We start from the raw sequence: 17896 nt of genomic DNA, 5'->3' as shown, positions 1-17896 counted from the left end.
CTGCAGAGCGCACCATCAGATGAGGCTGAGCAAGAAGCAGCGGAAACAATGCTTGGAGCATGGATGCTCCCCCGCACCGTCTAAGCAGGCAGGGTCAAGCACTGGATGGAGACGGACTGCAGGGACCTGCTCACCAGAGCCGGCGTCTCAAGCCAGGGAGCCACCCCCGATTCCTGGGAGTGGGGAGGCACTCCTGAACCTACCAGCACCGTTGATGCCGGAGGCTTTTCAGGTGGCAAGAGCCTTGCTGGCCTTGCCCACGCTGCCCCTGCCCCGAGTTCCGCCTAGAGAGAAGGAGCCAGTGTCACAGGGGAAGCCCATGCTGGGACCCCCCAGGTGGCTCAGAAGATCCCCAGTGCGGGGAGGAAGATCTCCAGCGAGCTGGTTGCCTAGGGTAGAGCAGTCGTCACAACGCTGCTCCCCTAGAAATTGCTCCAGGTTGCGGTTGCCGGAGCACCCCACATCAACTCAAGGAACGAGGTCACCCTCCTGACGCTGCTTACAATTTCCAGCACTGGGAGAAGTTCGCTTCAGAAGGAGCCGCCTGTCTGGATCGCTGTGGATCCCTGAGGGATCTCAGCACCGTTCCTGCTCCCTGGCATCAAAGAGTTCACCCACACCGAGGTGGCGCCGAACCCAGTTGCCAGAGGCTGACTTGGCACTGAGAGGAAAGCAGTGCGGCAAGTCCTCAGTGCCCAGACAACACTCCGGATGTTCCAGTTGTCGGAGCATGATTCCACATGCTGGCACCGGATCTTGTCATCTCCGGGATCATTGACACTGAGAGGCCGCTTCCCAGAGCAACAGAGTGCCCGCAGATCAGGACATCACTCCCCCTTCGCATGGTACTGCACAACGAGAGTCTTGAAGGCAGCTCCGCCATGGTCCTCTGTTTCTGCCTCTGTGTCCTCCCTGGAGGATAGCCGCCGGGCAAGGCAGCATCAACAGAAGGTGCAGGAGCCTCTGGTGCAGGTAGTGCCTAGGTGGCCTCAAGGACAGTGGCTGCCCCAATGGCCATATTGGGGATCCTGGGGATTTCCAGTGGGGCCTGGACCACAGTTCATTAAATCTTCCACTGCAGTCCGTGCCACCGGCACCAGAGAGAGGCCATCATTAGTCCTCCGAGGACCCACAGGGTTCTCATCGGCGGAAAGGTGTGCCACCTCCCACCGCGCCCCCCCAATCCTTCTCCTCTTCCCCAGATGAGGCTGTCTCCCAGGGACACGCTGCGCCTCTGGATGATTTTAGGGCACACCTGGAACTGCTCAGAAGGGGGGGCCTCCAATTTGGGGTTGGAGGTGGAAGAGCTCAAAGAGGTATCGGACAGTCTGTGCAGCATCCTGGCAGCGGCCTCCTCGGCTCGGGTAGCCCTTCCCGTACATGAAGGGGTTTTGAAAATAGTGAAGGCCCTGTGGCAGACCCCCGCATCAGTGGCCCCAACACCTAAGGGGGCTGAGAAAAAGTATTATGTTCCAGCCAAAGGGTTCGAGTACCTGTTTATCCACCCCTCTCCTGGGACCCTGGTGGTAGATGCAGCCTACCAGAAAGATAGACAGGGGCAGCCTGGTTCTACACCGAAAAATAAGGACAACAAAAAGCTGGACCTGTTTGGGAGAAAGGTTTATTTAATGGCAAGCCTGCAGTTTAGAATTGCTAATCAGCAAGCTCTCCTGGGCAGATACAACTTTAACCTCTGGGACTCACTGAAATGCTTCACAGCCGCTTTGCCCCAGGACCAGGCACTGGACTTTAACACCATTGTGGAGAAGGGCACCACGGTGCCTAGAGCAGCACTGCAGGCATCCTCGGATGCAGCAGATTCGGCAGGCAGAGCCATGGCCTCCGCCATCTGCATGCGTAGGTGCTCATGGCTGCAACCCGTGGGGCTGTCCCAGGAGGTCCAGCAGTCCATCCAGGACCTCCGCTTTGTTCTCAGACCAGACAGATGCAAAATTTCATGGTCTGAAGGACTCGAGGGCCACACTTTGCTCCCTGGGTCTTTACACGCCCTAGACCTCTAGGCATCGGTTCCGTCCTCAGGGCCAGCAACAGTAGAGGTACTAGCCATGGCCATTCACATCCTACAGACAGAGGGACCAAAATAGGGGTCTAGGCGATGCCAGCCATCCCCAAGTTCCTCCTCAGCTCCACAGTAAGAGTCATCTAGAAGGTCGGGTAACCAAAGGAGGCCATTTTGATGGTACGCCCGAGGGCAACATTCCAGCCTGTTTCCTGGATCCCTCCCATCCCTTTTTAAACCGCCTAGCTCCCTTCCGGTCCAAATGGGCCCAAATTACTTCGGATCGCTGGGTCTTTGGCATAGTCTTGGCGGGCTATGCCCTACAGTTTGTTTCTACCCCTCCCAACAACACTCCCTCCTCGTCCCTCTTCAGGGACCCCTTTCAGGAGCAACTCCTCATGCAGGAGGTAGAGACCCTTCTCAGCCTGGAGACAGTGGAAAAGGTTCCACTGGACATGCTGGGAAAAGGGTTTTACTCGAGTTATTTCCTCATTCCCAAAGCAAAAGGAGGTCTAAGGCCCATATTAGACCTGCGTCGTCTCAACAAATATCTCAAGAGACTGATGTTTCGCATGGTCTCCCTAGCTTCCCTAATCCTATCCCTGGATCCAGGAGACTGGTATGCCGCCCTCGACCTCAAGGACGCATACTTTCACATCTCTATTTTCCCCAGCCACAGACACTTCCTTCGTTTCATGGTGGCTGGCTCCCACTGCCAGTTTTCAGCTTTACCCTTTGGCCTGTCTTCAGCCCCAAAGGTGCTTATGAAATGCATGGCGGTGGTGGCGGTGCACCTGAGGCACAGGGGGGTCCAAAATTTTCCCCTACCTGGACGATTGGCTAATTAGAGGCAGGTCCAGGTCCCAGGTCCAGGACAGTGTAAATCTGATGTGCTGCCTGCTGCCGGCTGAGCCTGCTGATAAACAAGCAGAAGTCCACATTAACTCCGGTGCAGTGGATGAAGTTCATCAGCACGATCATGGACGCTGCCCAAGCCAAGGCCTTTCTACCCCAGCCACGCTTCGAGGCAATGTCCGCCATTATTGCCATCTGCATCTGTGCCCAGCGACAACAGCCAGGCACTGTCTGCAGCTGTTAGGCCACATGGCGGCCTGCACCTACGTGGTGAGGCTGGCTCACCTGAAACTCAGACTGCTGCAATCATGACTGGCCTTGGTTTATGTCCTGAGCAGGCATATCCTGGATTGGGTGGTCACAGTCCCCCCCAGGTCCTAGCCTCTCTAAACTGGTGGCAGACCCCCCCATCCCCAGGCAGTGTTAGGGGATGGGCCGTGCAAAGAGCTAGTCCCCTTGGTCACCTTGATATTGGTCGCCTTGGACCTAGGGTTGGGGGCTCATATCAGTGCCAACCTCAGCACACAATGGATCTGGTCGAGGGAAGAGAGGCACTTACACATCAAGTTCGTCTAGCATGCAGAATATTCTTTCACTTTATTACGGGCAAGGTGGTGCAGATATTGACGGACAATACAGCGGCCATGTACTACATCAACAGGCAGGGGGGAGCCCATTATTCGGCCCTCTGCAGGGAAGCTATTTGTCTGTGGGACTTTATGGTGAGGTACGATTTTCACATGATAGCCTTTCCTGGGGGTGAGGAAAGACGAGGCGGACCACCTCAGCAGGTAGTTCATACTCCGCTATGATTGGTCGCTGCATCCAAAGGTGGTGTCTGTGATCTTCCAGAGGTGGGGCTATCCCCATGTGGACCTGTTTGCATCAGTGTGAAACAAGAAATGCCTGCGGTTCTGCTGTCTCCGTGGTCGGGAGGCCAGGTCGCTCTCCAACGCCTTCCTTCTGCAGTGTTTGGGGAATTTCATGTACGTGTTCCTGCCAATTCCCCTCCTTCACAGAGACCCGCTAAAAATCAAGTGGGACAAGGTGGACATTATCTTAATCCCACCAGCCTGGCCGCACCAGCACTGGTTCAGCATGCTGCTGGGCCTATCGATCACCCCCCCTCTGGAGCTTCCAAGATGGCACGATCTCCTGTCCCAGGATCACGGTCATCTGCTGCATCTGGACCTGGACTCCCTACACCTCATGGAATGGAGGCTTTGTGGCTGAGCACAGATGAGCGAGCCTGTTCGGCACAAGTCCAGCAAATCTTATTGGGTAGCAGGAAGCCTTCTATGCAGGTCATGTATCGGGCTAAATGGAAGTGGTTTACCTGTTGGGCAGAGTCCCGGGAAATCCCACCTGGTCTCTTTTCCTGGCGATCCTGGAATATTTGCTACAGCTAAAACTCCAGAGGCTAGCCGTGGCCTCCCTGAAGGTCCACCTAGCAGCTATATCAGGCGTTTCACCAGCCTTTGGAAGGGAGATCAGATTTCTCCCACCCTGTGACAATTAGGTTTCTGAAAGGGGTGGAGAGGCTCTATCCACAGGTCTGTGACCCAGTGCCTCCCTGGAATCTGAACCTGGTCCTCTTGCAGCTGACAGGGCCCCCCTTTGAACCCTTTATATGTTCTTTACTCCTGCTTTCTTGGAAGGTGCCTTCCTGGTGGTCATTACCTGGGCACGGAGGGTCTCCGAAATTAGGGTGCTGAATTCGGAACCTTCTTACATTGTATTCTATAAAGATAAAGTTTAGTTGCAGCCACATCCGGCCTTTCTGCCCAAGGTGGTTTCCCAATTTCATTACAACCAAGATATTTTTCTCTCTGTGTTTTTTCCCAAACTGCACGGTTTGGAGGATGAGAGAAGGTAGACGTAAGACAGGTGCTGGCATTCTACATCAAGCGCATGAGGCCGTTCTGGAGGTCGATGCAGCTCTTTGTCACGGTGGCTGATCGGATGAAAGGCTTACCTGTTTCCACCTAGCGCATCTCATCGTGGATAACTTCCTGCATCAAGTTCTGCTACAAGCAAGCGATGGTGCCGCTTCCGGACACCATCACAGCACACTCAGCCAGAGCTCATGCTTCGTCTATAGCCTTCCTAGCGAGAGTGCCTGTGCAGGACATCTGCAGAGCCACCACCTGGTTGTTGGTACACACCTTCACGTCTCACTATGCCATTGTCCCGCAGAGCAGTGCTGCAGGCAGCTCATCCGTAACTCCAGCGCACCTCCAAGGTATTGCTTGTGAATCACCTATAATGGAATGGACATGAGCAAGCACTCGAAGAAGAAAAGATGGTTATTTAACCTGTAACTGCTGTTCTTCGAGATGTGTTGCTCATGTCCATTTCATGACCCACCCCCCATCCCCGCTGTCAGAGTTGGCAGAAAGAAGGGACTGAGGGGGCGTAGGACCGGCAGTACCTCATATGCTGCGGCATGTGCGTGGGGCTCCAGGGGGTCCCTGTAGGGTCTGCTAAGGTGAAAAAAGTTCCAGTAACCATGCATGGAGGCGTGCACACACCTATAATGTAATGGATGTGAGTAGCACATCTCGAAGAACAGCAGTTACAGGTAAGTAACCGTCATCTCCCCTCTGTGAGAAATCTCCTAGTCTTCCTTCTCAGATAGCATTTCAGGCGTCAATATCTTTAATATAAATGGATCAGAAGGAGTCGGATTCGAGTGTCTGTATATTGCTGGATCCTTTGCAGATGAAATGTTACCTCTCCATCCACAGGGAGGGTAACTGAAAAATTCCTGAGGTGGCCTGCAGTAAGGCCACGAGCCCCAGGACTCCCAGTCTCCCCAGCAGCCAGGGTTTGATAGCATTGCTGCAGAATGCGGACCAGATGATGGTACAAATCATCCCACAGATCTCTGCATTCTTGTTCTGTCTTCTTCCTAGTGAAGATCCAGAATAACAACAGATATAGAGGGAAGTATGGAGATCCAGCTCTTTGTGGGGACTCTGTAGGAGTCCTTAGCAGGAAAGACCAGCAGCATCTTCTGTGACCTCTTCTTCCTAATAGAAGATAAAAAAAAAAGATCTTGGAATCAAGGAAACATGCTCAGAACTGATGAATGCACTGAAACCAGGAGGTGAATTTGAGCTGCCAAGGTGACAGAGCTCTCCAGAAACAAGAATGAGCTGGAATTGATCTAGGAACTGACAACGGATCTGAAGAAGTGGACAATATCAATTCCAACATTATATGCAAATTCATCTCCCTTGCTACTACAGCTGGGGATGGAACAGATCTCTGCTTCAGAACTATAGAGGCCTTGTTAGAATTGGTCGGATCCAAAAGTTCTGATGCACAGGAGCAGGCACTGTCTCTTTTTCTTCTGTCCTGGGACAGATGCAACTTAAGGCACTGATGGCCCCAATTCTGACACACCAATCAATTCCATTTTCCTGGATTCAGAAGTGGAAGTCAGAACTGACTCTGGTCCTGCAGCCTCAGGAGTTCCATCAGGGTTGTTTAACTGAGACACAAGGTGTATCACCACTGCAGTTGGCTGAACTATCTCTTGACCTCTCCCAAAACTGGGACAGTCGGATCTAACTCTGTGGCTCTGGGTGGCTTGCCCGAAGGAGTTGTAGGAGTCTGATCTGGCCCCAACAAGGGTTGCGGCCTCTTGGAACCCTTCAGTTGCTGGGAGCCACTGGAAGCCCCAGGAGTCAAGACTCCGCTCATGGACCCTGAAATCTGAGGACTGATAGGATCCAGAGGGTCTAGCCCCAAGAATGTCCTTGAGAAAGATGAGCTGCAAACGAGTCTCCCTATTCTTGCAGGCTCTGAGAGTAAAGGTTCAATAAGCCGAACACCCAGAAGGCAAGTAGCCTTTTTCCAGGCATTTGATGCAGCACACATGGTAGCCTGATGCTGGAAAGACAGCTGGGCAGAAAGCTTAACCTCATGAATTCCGTCTTCTGCTTATTAGATTCTGCCATAACCCAAAACTAACTAAAGAGGAGAGAGTTTCTGACTCCAAAGAGACTAGAATGGTTCATATCTGTCCAAGAACGTGGTTGGTAGGAACTGGTGATGAGAGTGCTCCGCCCTCGGTAGCCTTGCCCTCAGAACATAGGTGACACTGAGAGGAAGAGTGGGGGACACGAGCACTCCAACCAACATTGCTAAGAAGGTTCTACCATAAGTCATCTCAAGGCAGCACAGTACTCATAAGTGGGAAATATCCAGAGCCACATGAAGAACTGACAGGGTATGTCCCTGTGTCATTTTCATATACAACTTTTGATTTCCGTGCTACTACAGTTCCTTCCCCTTCCCTATATTAAATATCCTGCGGTCAAGAGTTCAACTCAATGGATTAGAAATTTTCATGCATCCTAGTGCTAATAGCTCCTTGACTTTCTGCTTGGTACTACAGAGTATGTAGTAATTAAGAAATGTCAATAGAATAGAATAGAATGGGATAATGGTCTCATGCTGGTATAGAAGTGCTGAAACATACCCAAAATGTTTATTTTAGAAGTAGGAGACATAGTCATAGAAACATAGATGTAATATTTTATCTGCTGGATGCTGTTGCTAACAAGTGATGTTGTCAATCCTGTCATATTTTCATCTTTACAATAGCAAAGCCTATTTAAAGTTGAGATCAGACTTCCATTATAATCTGTTTTCACGTTTGTTTTTTTTAAACTTCTTTTGAGGTGAAGATTAATGATGAGCTGGAATTGGTCTTGTTAAAATCTGTTCAGCTATTTTTGAGTTATGAGAGTGTTGGAGCAAAAAAACATTGTTTTTTTTTTCCCCAAAAACTATTGATCTCTTTCATCACCCATAATTCTACTACTGTCCAAACTTGACTTGTAATTATTCCTCTCTGAAGAAGTCTCATAGCTAAAGAGCACATCATGCATCAATTTTTAAGATACACTTCTCATTAAATTCAGTGACTCCTGCTCAAAAAGGGTAAATGGGATGACCAAGTAACAATAGGCCAATTAGCTTGACATCAGTTCCATTACTTCAGATTTGTAGCCTCAAAAGAATAGCTTTGATGTGGGTCTCTCTCCCACATCCTACAGTGGCCTTGTTTTCCTTGCATGCTTGTTAAAACCTTTGTTGTCTTGTGGCCCCACTGCATGTTTGGCAGGCTTCCTGCTTCTAATGTACTATTAAAAAAAAACCCTACTCTTATTTTTTGCATCTTTAGCAAGATACTTCTCAAATTCTTTCTGGGCCAATCTTTTTTTTTTTTTTTTTTACATTTTACTTGCCAGGGTTTGTGCTCCTGCCTATTCTTCTCTTTAGGATTTGATTTCCAAATTTTAAGGGATGCCTTTTTACCTTTAGCCTCCCTTACTCTGCTGTTTAGCCATGGTGATTCTTTTGGTCCTCCTGTTGTTTCTGATTTGGGGCATACATTTAGTATGAGTCTCTACTATGGTGTTTTTAAGTAGTCTCCTTGCTGCTTACAGGCATATCAGCCTTCTGACTGCTCTTTTTAATTTCCATCTAACTAGTGTCATCCTTCTTATCTAGATCCCCTTTTTAAAGTTAAATGTTACAGTGGTGGGTTTTTTGGTATATTCTCTGCTACAAGAATGCTAAATTTAATTACTCAGAGGTAATGATCACTATTACTGAGAGGTTCAGCTATTGTTACCTCATGGGCCAAATTCTTTGCTCCATTTAGGAATAAATCAAGAATTGCTTCTCCCCGTGTGTGTTACAGAAGTAGCAGCTCCAAGAAGTAGTCATTTATGGTATCTAGAAATTTTATCTCTGCAATGCCCTGTGGTGATTTTTACCCAGTCAACATGAGGAAAGTTGAAATCACTCATTGTTACATTTTCAGCTTTGAAGCCTCTCTAATCTTCCTGAGCATTTCACAGTCATGGTCACCATCCTGGTCAGGTGGTTGGCAGTATATTCATACTGCTACACTCTTATTATTCAAGCATGAATTTCTATCCATAGAGATTCTAAGATACAGTTTGACTCATTTAAGATTTTCGCCTTATTTGACTCTGCTTTTTTAACATATAGTGCCACTCCCCCACCAGTGCAACCTACTCTGTTATTCCTGTATGTTTTGTATCCTGATATTTTAGTCTCCCATTGATTATCCTCATTCCACCAAGTTTTGATGATGCCTATTGTATCAATATCCTTACTTAATGCCACACACTCTAGTTCACCCATCTTAGCATTAAGACTTTAGTGGCATGATATGTCCTAAATTTAGGGATGTGCGGAGAAAGTAAATTGAAAAATGACTTAGCAGATAATCAGTGACCATAACATTTTAGCAGATCCTAATGAAATCCTCCCTGTCATATAACATCAGCACATTTATCCTTAACAAGGTTCTGGAAGGGACGGGTGCTAAAACAATATTCAGAGATTGTAAATATCATATTGAAACAAACAGTAAAATGATCCCAAAAATGGCCTTCAACAGAGGAGAAAATGAAAGCTACAAATGAAAAAAAAAATCACACAATTTTAAGACCTTTCTGCAAATTCTGATAGATTTGCCTCCCTGGCATTGACCAGTACCTTAGTCTGCCAGTAATCACACTGGATCCATAGATAATTGCAGAATAAAGGTACTACTCAACCTGAGTAAGGGCAATAATATTTAGCTCTAAGCTTTTTTCTTTAAAATGAAGTTTTATCTCCAAAGGTAAGAAGAGCCATTTAATGCTAGCATCATTAAGCGCAAGCAGACTTTTTCTTTTTTTTTTTTTTTTTTAAAAAAGGAATTTAACTATTTAAAAATTACATACAACTATAAAACTCAGTTTTCAATCAATGAAAAAATTTCTAATAATACACACTGTACATACATAGATATGCATTTAGCAGTCACAATATGAAAAAATATAACATGGGGACAAGTTGCTATGAGATTTAGTTATATGATTATATTTGTAACCTTAACATTGCATTAATGTAGCTTTTTGCATTTGAAATCTAACTGGCTTAGAGAACAGACCTGTTATGTGTCAGCAAATAAAGTGGTGAGTTGCTTTTCCCCCCCCTGCCCCCGCTCCCCTTTCAATGAGCAATGGTTATTACATAAATTCATGAGCTGTATGGCAGGGATTCCATTTGTTATGATGCTTTTAGTTTTACTTAACACTAGTCTCATTTGACTGCATCTGCCGTAGGTATCTTTGTTCCAGTTTTCTCGTTCACCATGTCATAACTGTGGTGCCCATGTTATTACACATTTAGTCATGTAAATTCCTCGAGAGTCCTCGGACTTGTCTTTGTACAGCTATGTAACTAATCTCCTTGTGAAGGATGACAGTTTTCATGTCTAAATATAGGTGTTGACCAGTACCATGTACTTTGATATGCCATGCAGTATATTGTATATTAACTGAATTACACAGCATTTTGAGCTGAAAGAGGCTTCCTCCATTTCTAAAACATTATTCTTGATTATACTACTGTAATGTTAGCTAGCCATACCTGCCTATTTTTAAGACATTCATTTAACAAAATTAACAGGAATAGAGGCAGCTGCAGGTACTGGCAGTCTACAAAATACATAATTACTAAGAGTAACTGAAGCATATGATAGTATAATTCAACAGAAAAAAACATCTGGCACATACTATATTTGTCATATGAGGGTTTTGCAGAAGGTACTTGCTGCAGCTGGCAGATTCATCACCCATCTGCCAAAATACTAGACAGCTCACCTTTTGTTTTCTACTTAATTTGCAAAGATAATATTTGAATAGGAACTGATTTGATCAATTTTTAAAAAATCTTTGTTTTAATATTAATTCTAATTTTTTTGACAAGCAGAATGGATCAGCTCTTTAGCTCAATACCTGTAGTGTTTCTTTGCCATTTATAAGGCATAATCCTTTTCTTTAAACATATGTTAATATGACAATCAGGGTCCAGAAATCCTGCAGGGAGAACAGAAGGGTTAGGTCCCAAAAATGAGAGTTGAACCAACTTATTACATGCTCTATTAGTGTACGATGGAAGTATATCCAGTAAGGTCTTTTATGAAAACTTGTAATGCTCTGAACTTGATGGCTATTATGAGATATATACAGACTCTGGTTATTAATATATTATTAATATATGTATTTGTGTATATAGAGAACTGTGCTCATCAGTTTCGGTTTCACTTCACAGAAGGGCTGCTAGCAATGAGACAGGGAGAGGCACCTTCCAAGCCAGGTGTTTACACAAAACCAGACTCAAGTAACAATCCACTGTGCAACCCAGGAAAACACAGTGGTGGACCATTAAAGTTAATGGGAAGACATTGAGGCATTCTGGCCAATTTAAAATACAAAATAATATGTTACTAATGGAATTCTTCAAGGATTGGTCTTGGGACCAATCTTGTTCAATATTTTTATTAATAACCTATTAAAAAGTAGGAGTGTGCTAATGAAATTTGCTGATGATACGAAGTTGGGAGGCCTAGTCACTACAGAGGAGGATTGGAATATTATACAGGTAAGATCTGGAAGACTGAAGTGACAAAACGGGATGAAATTCAATAGTACAAAGTGCAAGGTACTTAGGGTATAATATTAAGAATTTCTGCTACAAGCTGGGAGCTCAACAGTTGGAAGTGATGGAGGAGGAGAGAGGCCTGGGTGTGTGGATCGATCATAGGAAGACCATGAGCCACCAGTGGGCCATAGCTGTGAAAAAGGCAAATGTAATCCTAAAATGTATTAGGTGAGGCATTTCCAGTAGTGATATACATGTATTACTTCCATTTGGAATACTGTATACAATTGTGGTCACCCATGTTCAAGAAAAGATTAATTTAAACTAGAACAGCTACAGAGAAGCGCTCTTAGGATGATCGGGGAATGGAGGGCCTATCTTATGAGAAGACACTGGAAGAACTTGGCTTGTTTAGTCTAGCAAAAAGAAAACAGGAGATATGATTGCTCTCTATAAACACATTGGGGGTTACGTACCAGGAAAGTGAAGAGTTATTAAGATAAAGGACAATGCTGGTACAAGAACAAATGGATATAAACTGGCCATGGACAAATTCAGGGTGGAAATTAGAAGAAAATTTGTAACCATCAGAAGAGTGACTTTCTGGAACACCCTCCCTATAGGAGTTGTGTGCAAACAATTTATTTAGTTTTAAGATGGAGCTGGACAAATTTGTGAATACAACTCTATGGTAGGGCTGTTTGTGGTGGTACGGGGCAGGACTCAACAGCACTGGGGCTCGCTTCCAATTTATTTCTTATGTTCCTGAAGCTCGTGCTTCAGGATTTCAGCCACTCACCGTCCAGGGTCAGGAAGGGACCTCCCTCCCTCCCCCACCAGTGTATTCTGGGTGGAGTTTTTTATCTCTCCTGAAGCCTCAGGGATTGCCACAGCTAGAGGCAGGACATTGGGCAGAGGGGGCTAGGGCTCTGAGATGCACCAAGCATTTTCTCTCTCTCAGGTGCTTGTCTGGTTCTTACTCACATGCCCAGGATCTAACTGATAGCCATATGTGGAGTTGGGAAGGAATTTTCCCTCCAGTGAGGTGGACAAGGATATTGGGGTTTTTTTGCCTTCCTCTGCAGCATTGGGGTGTGGGTCACTTGCCAGGATTATCTGGTTATATCTCACTTAATCAATTCCCTGCCATTGCAGTAACTTCGAGTACTGGTACACCTCAGTCTCTCCAATTCTCTACCTGTGGCTCATAATAGTCTAGTCTTCTGTGGGTCTCATTTCCTTTAGTCTCATTTTTTTAGTGTTCAGGTGCTGGGTGGTGTTGGCGGCCTGTTATATACAGGTGAACCGACTGGATGATCTAGTGGTCCCTTTTGGCCTTAAACTCTATGACTCTTAGACAGGCTTTTTGGGGTTACTGAAAGACAGTTATAGTACAATAGAGTTTGGCTTTTAGAAGCACTTTTCATACAGAACAAGCTATTCCAAAATGCTCTGAAGTTTAATAATCAGAGAGTGAAAACAGGAATTACAGATTGGGGGAGAGGTTGTTTTCCAACTGATTAGAGTGATTTTAAAGTTACGTTTTTACCTCTTCTCTCCATTAGAGTGAATGGCTGTTGTCCTTTCCCGTTGAATCCTCCTTCATCTTACAATTTACATAATTCCTTCAACTCTTAAGTGATATCTTATCGAAAAGCTTGTAGTTATATCTTGCTACTGTACCTCTCTCTCTAAAAGTTGTATTGTCATATCTCTGCCTACATTTTTAAAGATTAGAATGAGCAATTTATACTTTATGTATAAATTTATAATTTATATTTTATGTATTATGACTGTGCATAAGAAAGGTACTTCTCTCAATTGGGCAGTATCTTTGGTGTTTTAAATTAATCGTATGACATTAGTTTAGTTGAAGTATCAGTTTATTAATATGTAAGGTGGGAACATTGCAGATAAAGTGTGTATGTTTAATGCTATATTTAATGCTGTATTTAATGTGTTTAATGCTGTATTTGTGTTGAAGACACCACCAAAGGCTATTGGTCTTAACCAAAAAATACGCCACCTCTCTGCCATCCCCCTTTTTAACATATCACTGAAAAGCTAGAGTTGGGATGTTTTCTGACTGTGTGTTGTGAGCAACACACTAATTAAAAATGAACTATAAAGCCCAGGAAAATTTCCTCAAAGAAGGATCTATTAAATGTTACAGTTATTCACGTAACAGATGCATTGCTGTACATTAATCAGCTTCTTTGGTCTGATTGATAGAAGTGAGCTGAGTCGACAGAAACTTCATACACAAGAGCTGCTTTCTCAGCTGGAAATGGCAAATGAAAAGATAGCTGAGGTAAGAAAATGACCCTCATGGGAACTACTTTCAGATACAACTTGATGCACATATTATAGAATTTTACTGAACCTTATCCAGATGAGTTATGTAGTTAGTTTGCCTAAGAAGATTTTAGAATCTTTTTTAACTTTGCTCTCAAATCATAAAACATGAGAAATGAGAGATCCTCTTTTATTGTTACTAATATAGAAATTGTGTGATGATTCAGAAAATGTTATTTAAAGTTCATTTAATCTTATCCATGCATGCCTTTTAAAGGTGGGCCCACTATATTTGTTATGTGGTAGCATGGTAAAAATGGTAGCGTTCTTACCATACTATATGAGTGGTTGAGTTTGTAGAATATAGGAATGAATAAAGGAATGCCCTTGCATTATACATTAAGAGTAAAGAAAGGTTTGTTTGACATGTGTGCCTTATTAAATAATGAATGGACATTTTAGAAAACAGTTATGCCTTTGGCACACTGTCTAATACATCTGGATAGTACTCTCTAGAATGAGTCCTTTCGCTTAGATTTTGTCCCTAAGTATAAGAGCACTACAGAAAAAAAGCAAAGATTGAAAAGGGGGCCAAAAATTAACAATTTCCAACACTGCTGTTTGGGCAAAGGATGATCAAAGGAGACTTTTATGTACTAGCTTTTTGGTGTAGAGAACAGAGGAAAGAAAAAACCTACAGTGAGAAATCTTTTATTTGTATCATTCCTTGCAGTCTCCTCCTCCTCCTTCATTTTGAGCATGTTTAATATGTTTACATCTCAATCCATGTAAGAGAGATTCTTCTTCAGGTGGTGGTCCCTATGTGTGTTCCACATGTGGATAAATATGTGCACCATGCAGCTGAGTCCCAAATCTTTTTTCAAGCAATGTCCATTGGCCTGCTCTCTTCCTTCTCTGACCCGAGGGCATAAAGGGTGGTGTGGGCTGATACTTCTCCCATTCCTTCTTACTTCAATCTTCAGTGTCCTGAGCTGCTTTCTACCATGTCACTGCTGTAAAGATATTATATATAGTAAATTTTTAGTAGTTTTGTAGTTTTTATAGTATATTCTAGCATAGTATAGTTAGACAGTGTGTTTCACTTTTTCCCCCCCTCCTGGGGACTCCCCCCACTCCCTTGAGAAGTCTGGGATTATACCCAGAATCCCCAGGGTTCAAAAACTGTGTCCTGCTCTCACTCCTTTTCTGTGTGCGACAAACATCAGTGCTGCCTCTACTGCCTGGGTGAGGCTCACATCTCTGTCAAGTGCTGCTGCTCCTTTCCCTCAGAACTGATGAGCATTGGAAACAGAGACTTAGAAAATAGCTGATGGAGAAGGAAATGAAACCCCGATCCAGGTTCAGGACCACCCTGCCTTCCCTCATACATCAACCTCAGCAGGCAGGCAGTACCCCTACAAGCACAAGCTTGGGAACAGTGGCTAACTGAAAAGTCTAGGGTGAAGGCCTCACATGAGAGGAAGGGGCACTCTCACAGATAAAGAAACAAGTCATCTTCATCTAAAACTGCACTGGAGAGAGAGGATCCCTCTTTGACTCCATCGGAGTTAGGAGAGCTGACACACAGGGGTACTAAGGACTTAGACCAGAGTAAAACTTCTCAGCAGAAAAGGAGTGCAAGGGTATGGATCTGATGGAAGACTCGGGATAAATAGCTCCCATTCACTACTAGAACCAGCGACATGGCCCCAGAGGGAACTGATTTACCTTGTGACCAGGGAAGCTCTGGCTCCACCACTGGACTCTCCTTGTACCCCACAGTAGTCTGAGATCTACATCTCTATAGAAGACATCTTTGCTCTTCGGTGTCTGTATTGACCCCTTCTATCGGGACCATGCCTATTCTGGGACGTTCCTACACCAGAAGAAGAGACTATCATAAGGATGCAGAATTGTTCTCCCATCCTCAAAGCACAACCATCAATTCCATCTGTTCCACTAATAGTATGAAATCCAGCTTTCTCTTCGGATGAGTCAGAGGCTAAGAGGAGTCTCTGCGGCATAGGATAGAGGTGACATGGGACAGAAGCCCTAAAAGTTCAGGTTTCTGGCCTCTGACCAGACAGGATTGGCCAAGAGACAGGTTGTACCCTATGCCATGGAGTCCTCTGGCTGGTTGATGTATCCTACTGGCAATATTGGGGGCAGTCTTACCGCAGACATCCAGGATTGGTGTATGAGCCCTATTTGCCATTTCCCGGTTATCCACTACCAGCACTACTGGAGTATTCAAAGGAGGAAGGTGAGATGGATCTACCAATTCTCGAAGCAATTTGTTGTCTTCACCAGATGAGGTGATTACTGCATCTTCTCCATCTCCAATACTGCTCCAGAGCAGCCCTGGGCAAGGGCTTGGTGAGTAGTGCCCTCCTGATGTCATGGAAGAATCTCTTGGGATATGCCTTCCCTCCTATTCCACTGGTACCACAAGTCCAACTGTCTGAGACAGTTCTGATTTACAGATCTACTGAAGCTCTCACTTTAACCACCCATGAACACCCTGTTGCCGAACCTTCTAAACCAGCCCGGGGACAGATTCAAGGTACCCCAATCACGGACTGCTGCAACTCAGAGCCTGGCATTTGGATGAACATCAGAAATAGTGTTCATATTCCAAAAGGGTGCAATCTATCTTTAATCAAAGCAGAAAAGACTCTACAAGGAGCTATTACTCAGCAAAATGGAAATGTTCCTCCTCTTGGGCTCACTAACATAACTTGTCTCTGGCATCTGCCATCCATGCTATCTTAGGCTATATCTATACTACATCATTTACAGCTACACCAATGCAGCTCCGCTGCTGTAGCACTTCTGGTGAAGACGCTCTAAGCCAATGGGAGAGAGTTCTGTCATCAGCTTAATAACTCCTGCCTCCACAAGAGATGGTAGCTATGTCGGGTAGAGAAGCTCCCTCCGCTGACATAGCGCTATCTACACCAATGCTGAGGTTGTTATAATTTACGTTGCTCAGGGACATGGATTATTCACACCCCTGAACGACGTAAGTTATACTAAAGTAATTTGTAGTGTAGACATAGCCTTCAATTATCTACTTACCCTGAAGTCTTCGTGTCCCACACTCAGTTCTGTGCGCGTACATTTAGCAGGGATTAGTGCTTTGGCTCCTTTGATGGATAACCAGATGATCTTAATTCATCCTGTCACAACAGGATTTCTGAGAGTGCTTCCCAGATCGTTTTCACCATTGGTAAAGTTCACACCTCAGTAGGACTTCAGTTTTGTTCTGTCATTCACTAAAACTCTTTTGAGCCCCTAGCCACATGCTCTGTGGTCCATCTGTCTGTGAAAGTGGCCTTTCAAATATAACATCACCCAGAAGAGTCAGTAAGCTGGGAGCACTCATAGAGGACCTGGCACTTTCTATAAGGAAAAGGTCTCGTTATGCCCTCACCTCAGATTTATCCCTAATGTAGTTTCTGAGTTTCATGAGAATCAGATAATCCACTCATCAGTATTTTTTCCTAAACCACATGCCTTAGGGTAAGAGAGAAGGCTGTCTTGACATGTGAAGGGTTTTGGTCTTTTAAGTACAAAGGACATTAGAAGACACCTAAACTATTTGTTTTCATAGCAGAGCGATCAAGGGGTCAAGCTGTATTGGCACAGTTAAGTGGATCTTGGGTTGTATTACCCTTTGTTACCAACCTAGCTCACATTTATACACAAATACATGAAAGGTGTGAGGGCTCATTCCGCTAGAGGACAAACTGCTACATAATAGAGATGTAGGGCAGCTATTTGGAACTCTTCGCATACCTTCATGAGACATTATGCGCTTGTCCCAGTCTCCATCACAGATTCAGCTGTAGAGATAGCAGTATTACAGTCAGCTATCACTTCTGTGTCCTGGCACCCATCTCCTCTTTGACTATTACATGTTAATCTCCCACATGTGGAATACATCTTGGGACCATCACTCGAAGAAGATAAGGAGGTTACTTATCTGTAACTGGAGATTCTTTGAGATGTGTGGTTCCAGTCTGTATTATACTATCCATCCTCCATCCCCTCTACTGTGGATTATTTGAACTGCAGTGAGAATGGGAAACTGGAGAGGCATCAGCCTGCACCACCTTTCATTCCCTCAGTTCGGAGCACTAGGAGAACTACATGAACGGGCCAACAGACACTACTTATTTTTAAAATTATATATATATATATGGACTCAGGAACATAGTGAACATGCATACCCATATGTGAAAT

The 17896-nt window shown here is 44.9% G+C and overlaps 1 protein-coding gene across 3 annotated transcripts in view; it reads left to right on the top strand.

Annotated features, from left to right (window-relative positions):
- The window catches only part of SCLT1 (sodium channel and clathrin linker 1), a 130895-nt gene that overhangs the window by 95992 nt on the left and 17007 nt on the right, over positions 1-17896 (top strand). For all 3 annotated transcript variants that reach the window (XM_067530237.1, XM_067530238.1, XM_067530236.1), the window contains exon 20: positions 13589-13667. In XM_067530237.1, the coding sequence (XP_067386338.1) occupies positions 13589-13667 (79 nt within the window). The remainder of the gene's footprint in view (positions 1-13588; positions 13668-17896) is intronic.

Source organism: Emydura macquarii, unplaced genomic scaffold (genome assembly GCF_026122565.2).
Source record: "Emydura macquarii macquarii isolate MOO-44397 ecotype Brisbane River unplaced genomic scaffold, CSIRO-AGI_Emac_v2 contig_3044, whole genome shotgun sequence".
Lineage (NCBI taxonomy): Eukaryota > Metazoa > Chordata > Testudines > Chelidae > Emydura > Emydura macquarii.
The sequence above is the reverse complement of the archived record's forward strand: the minus strand, read 5'-3'. Positions and strand labels throughout refer to the sequence as shown.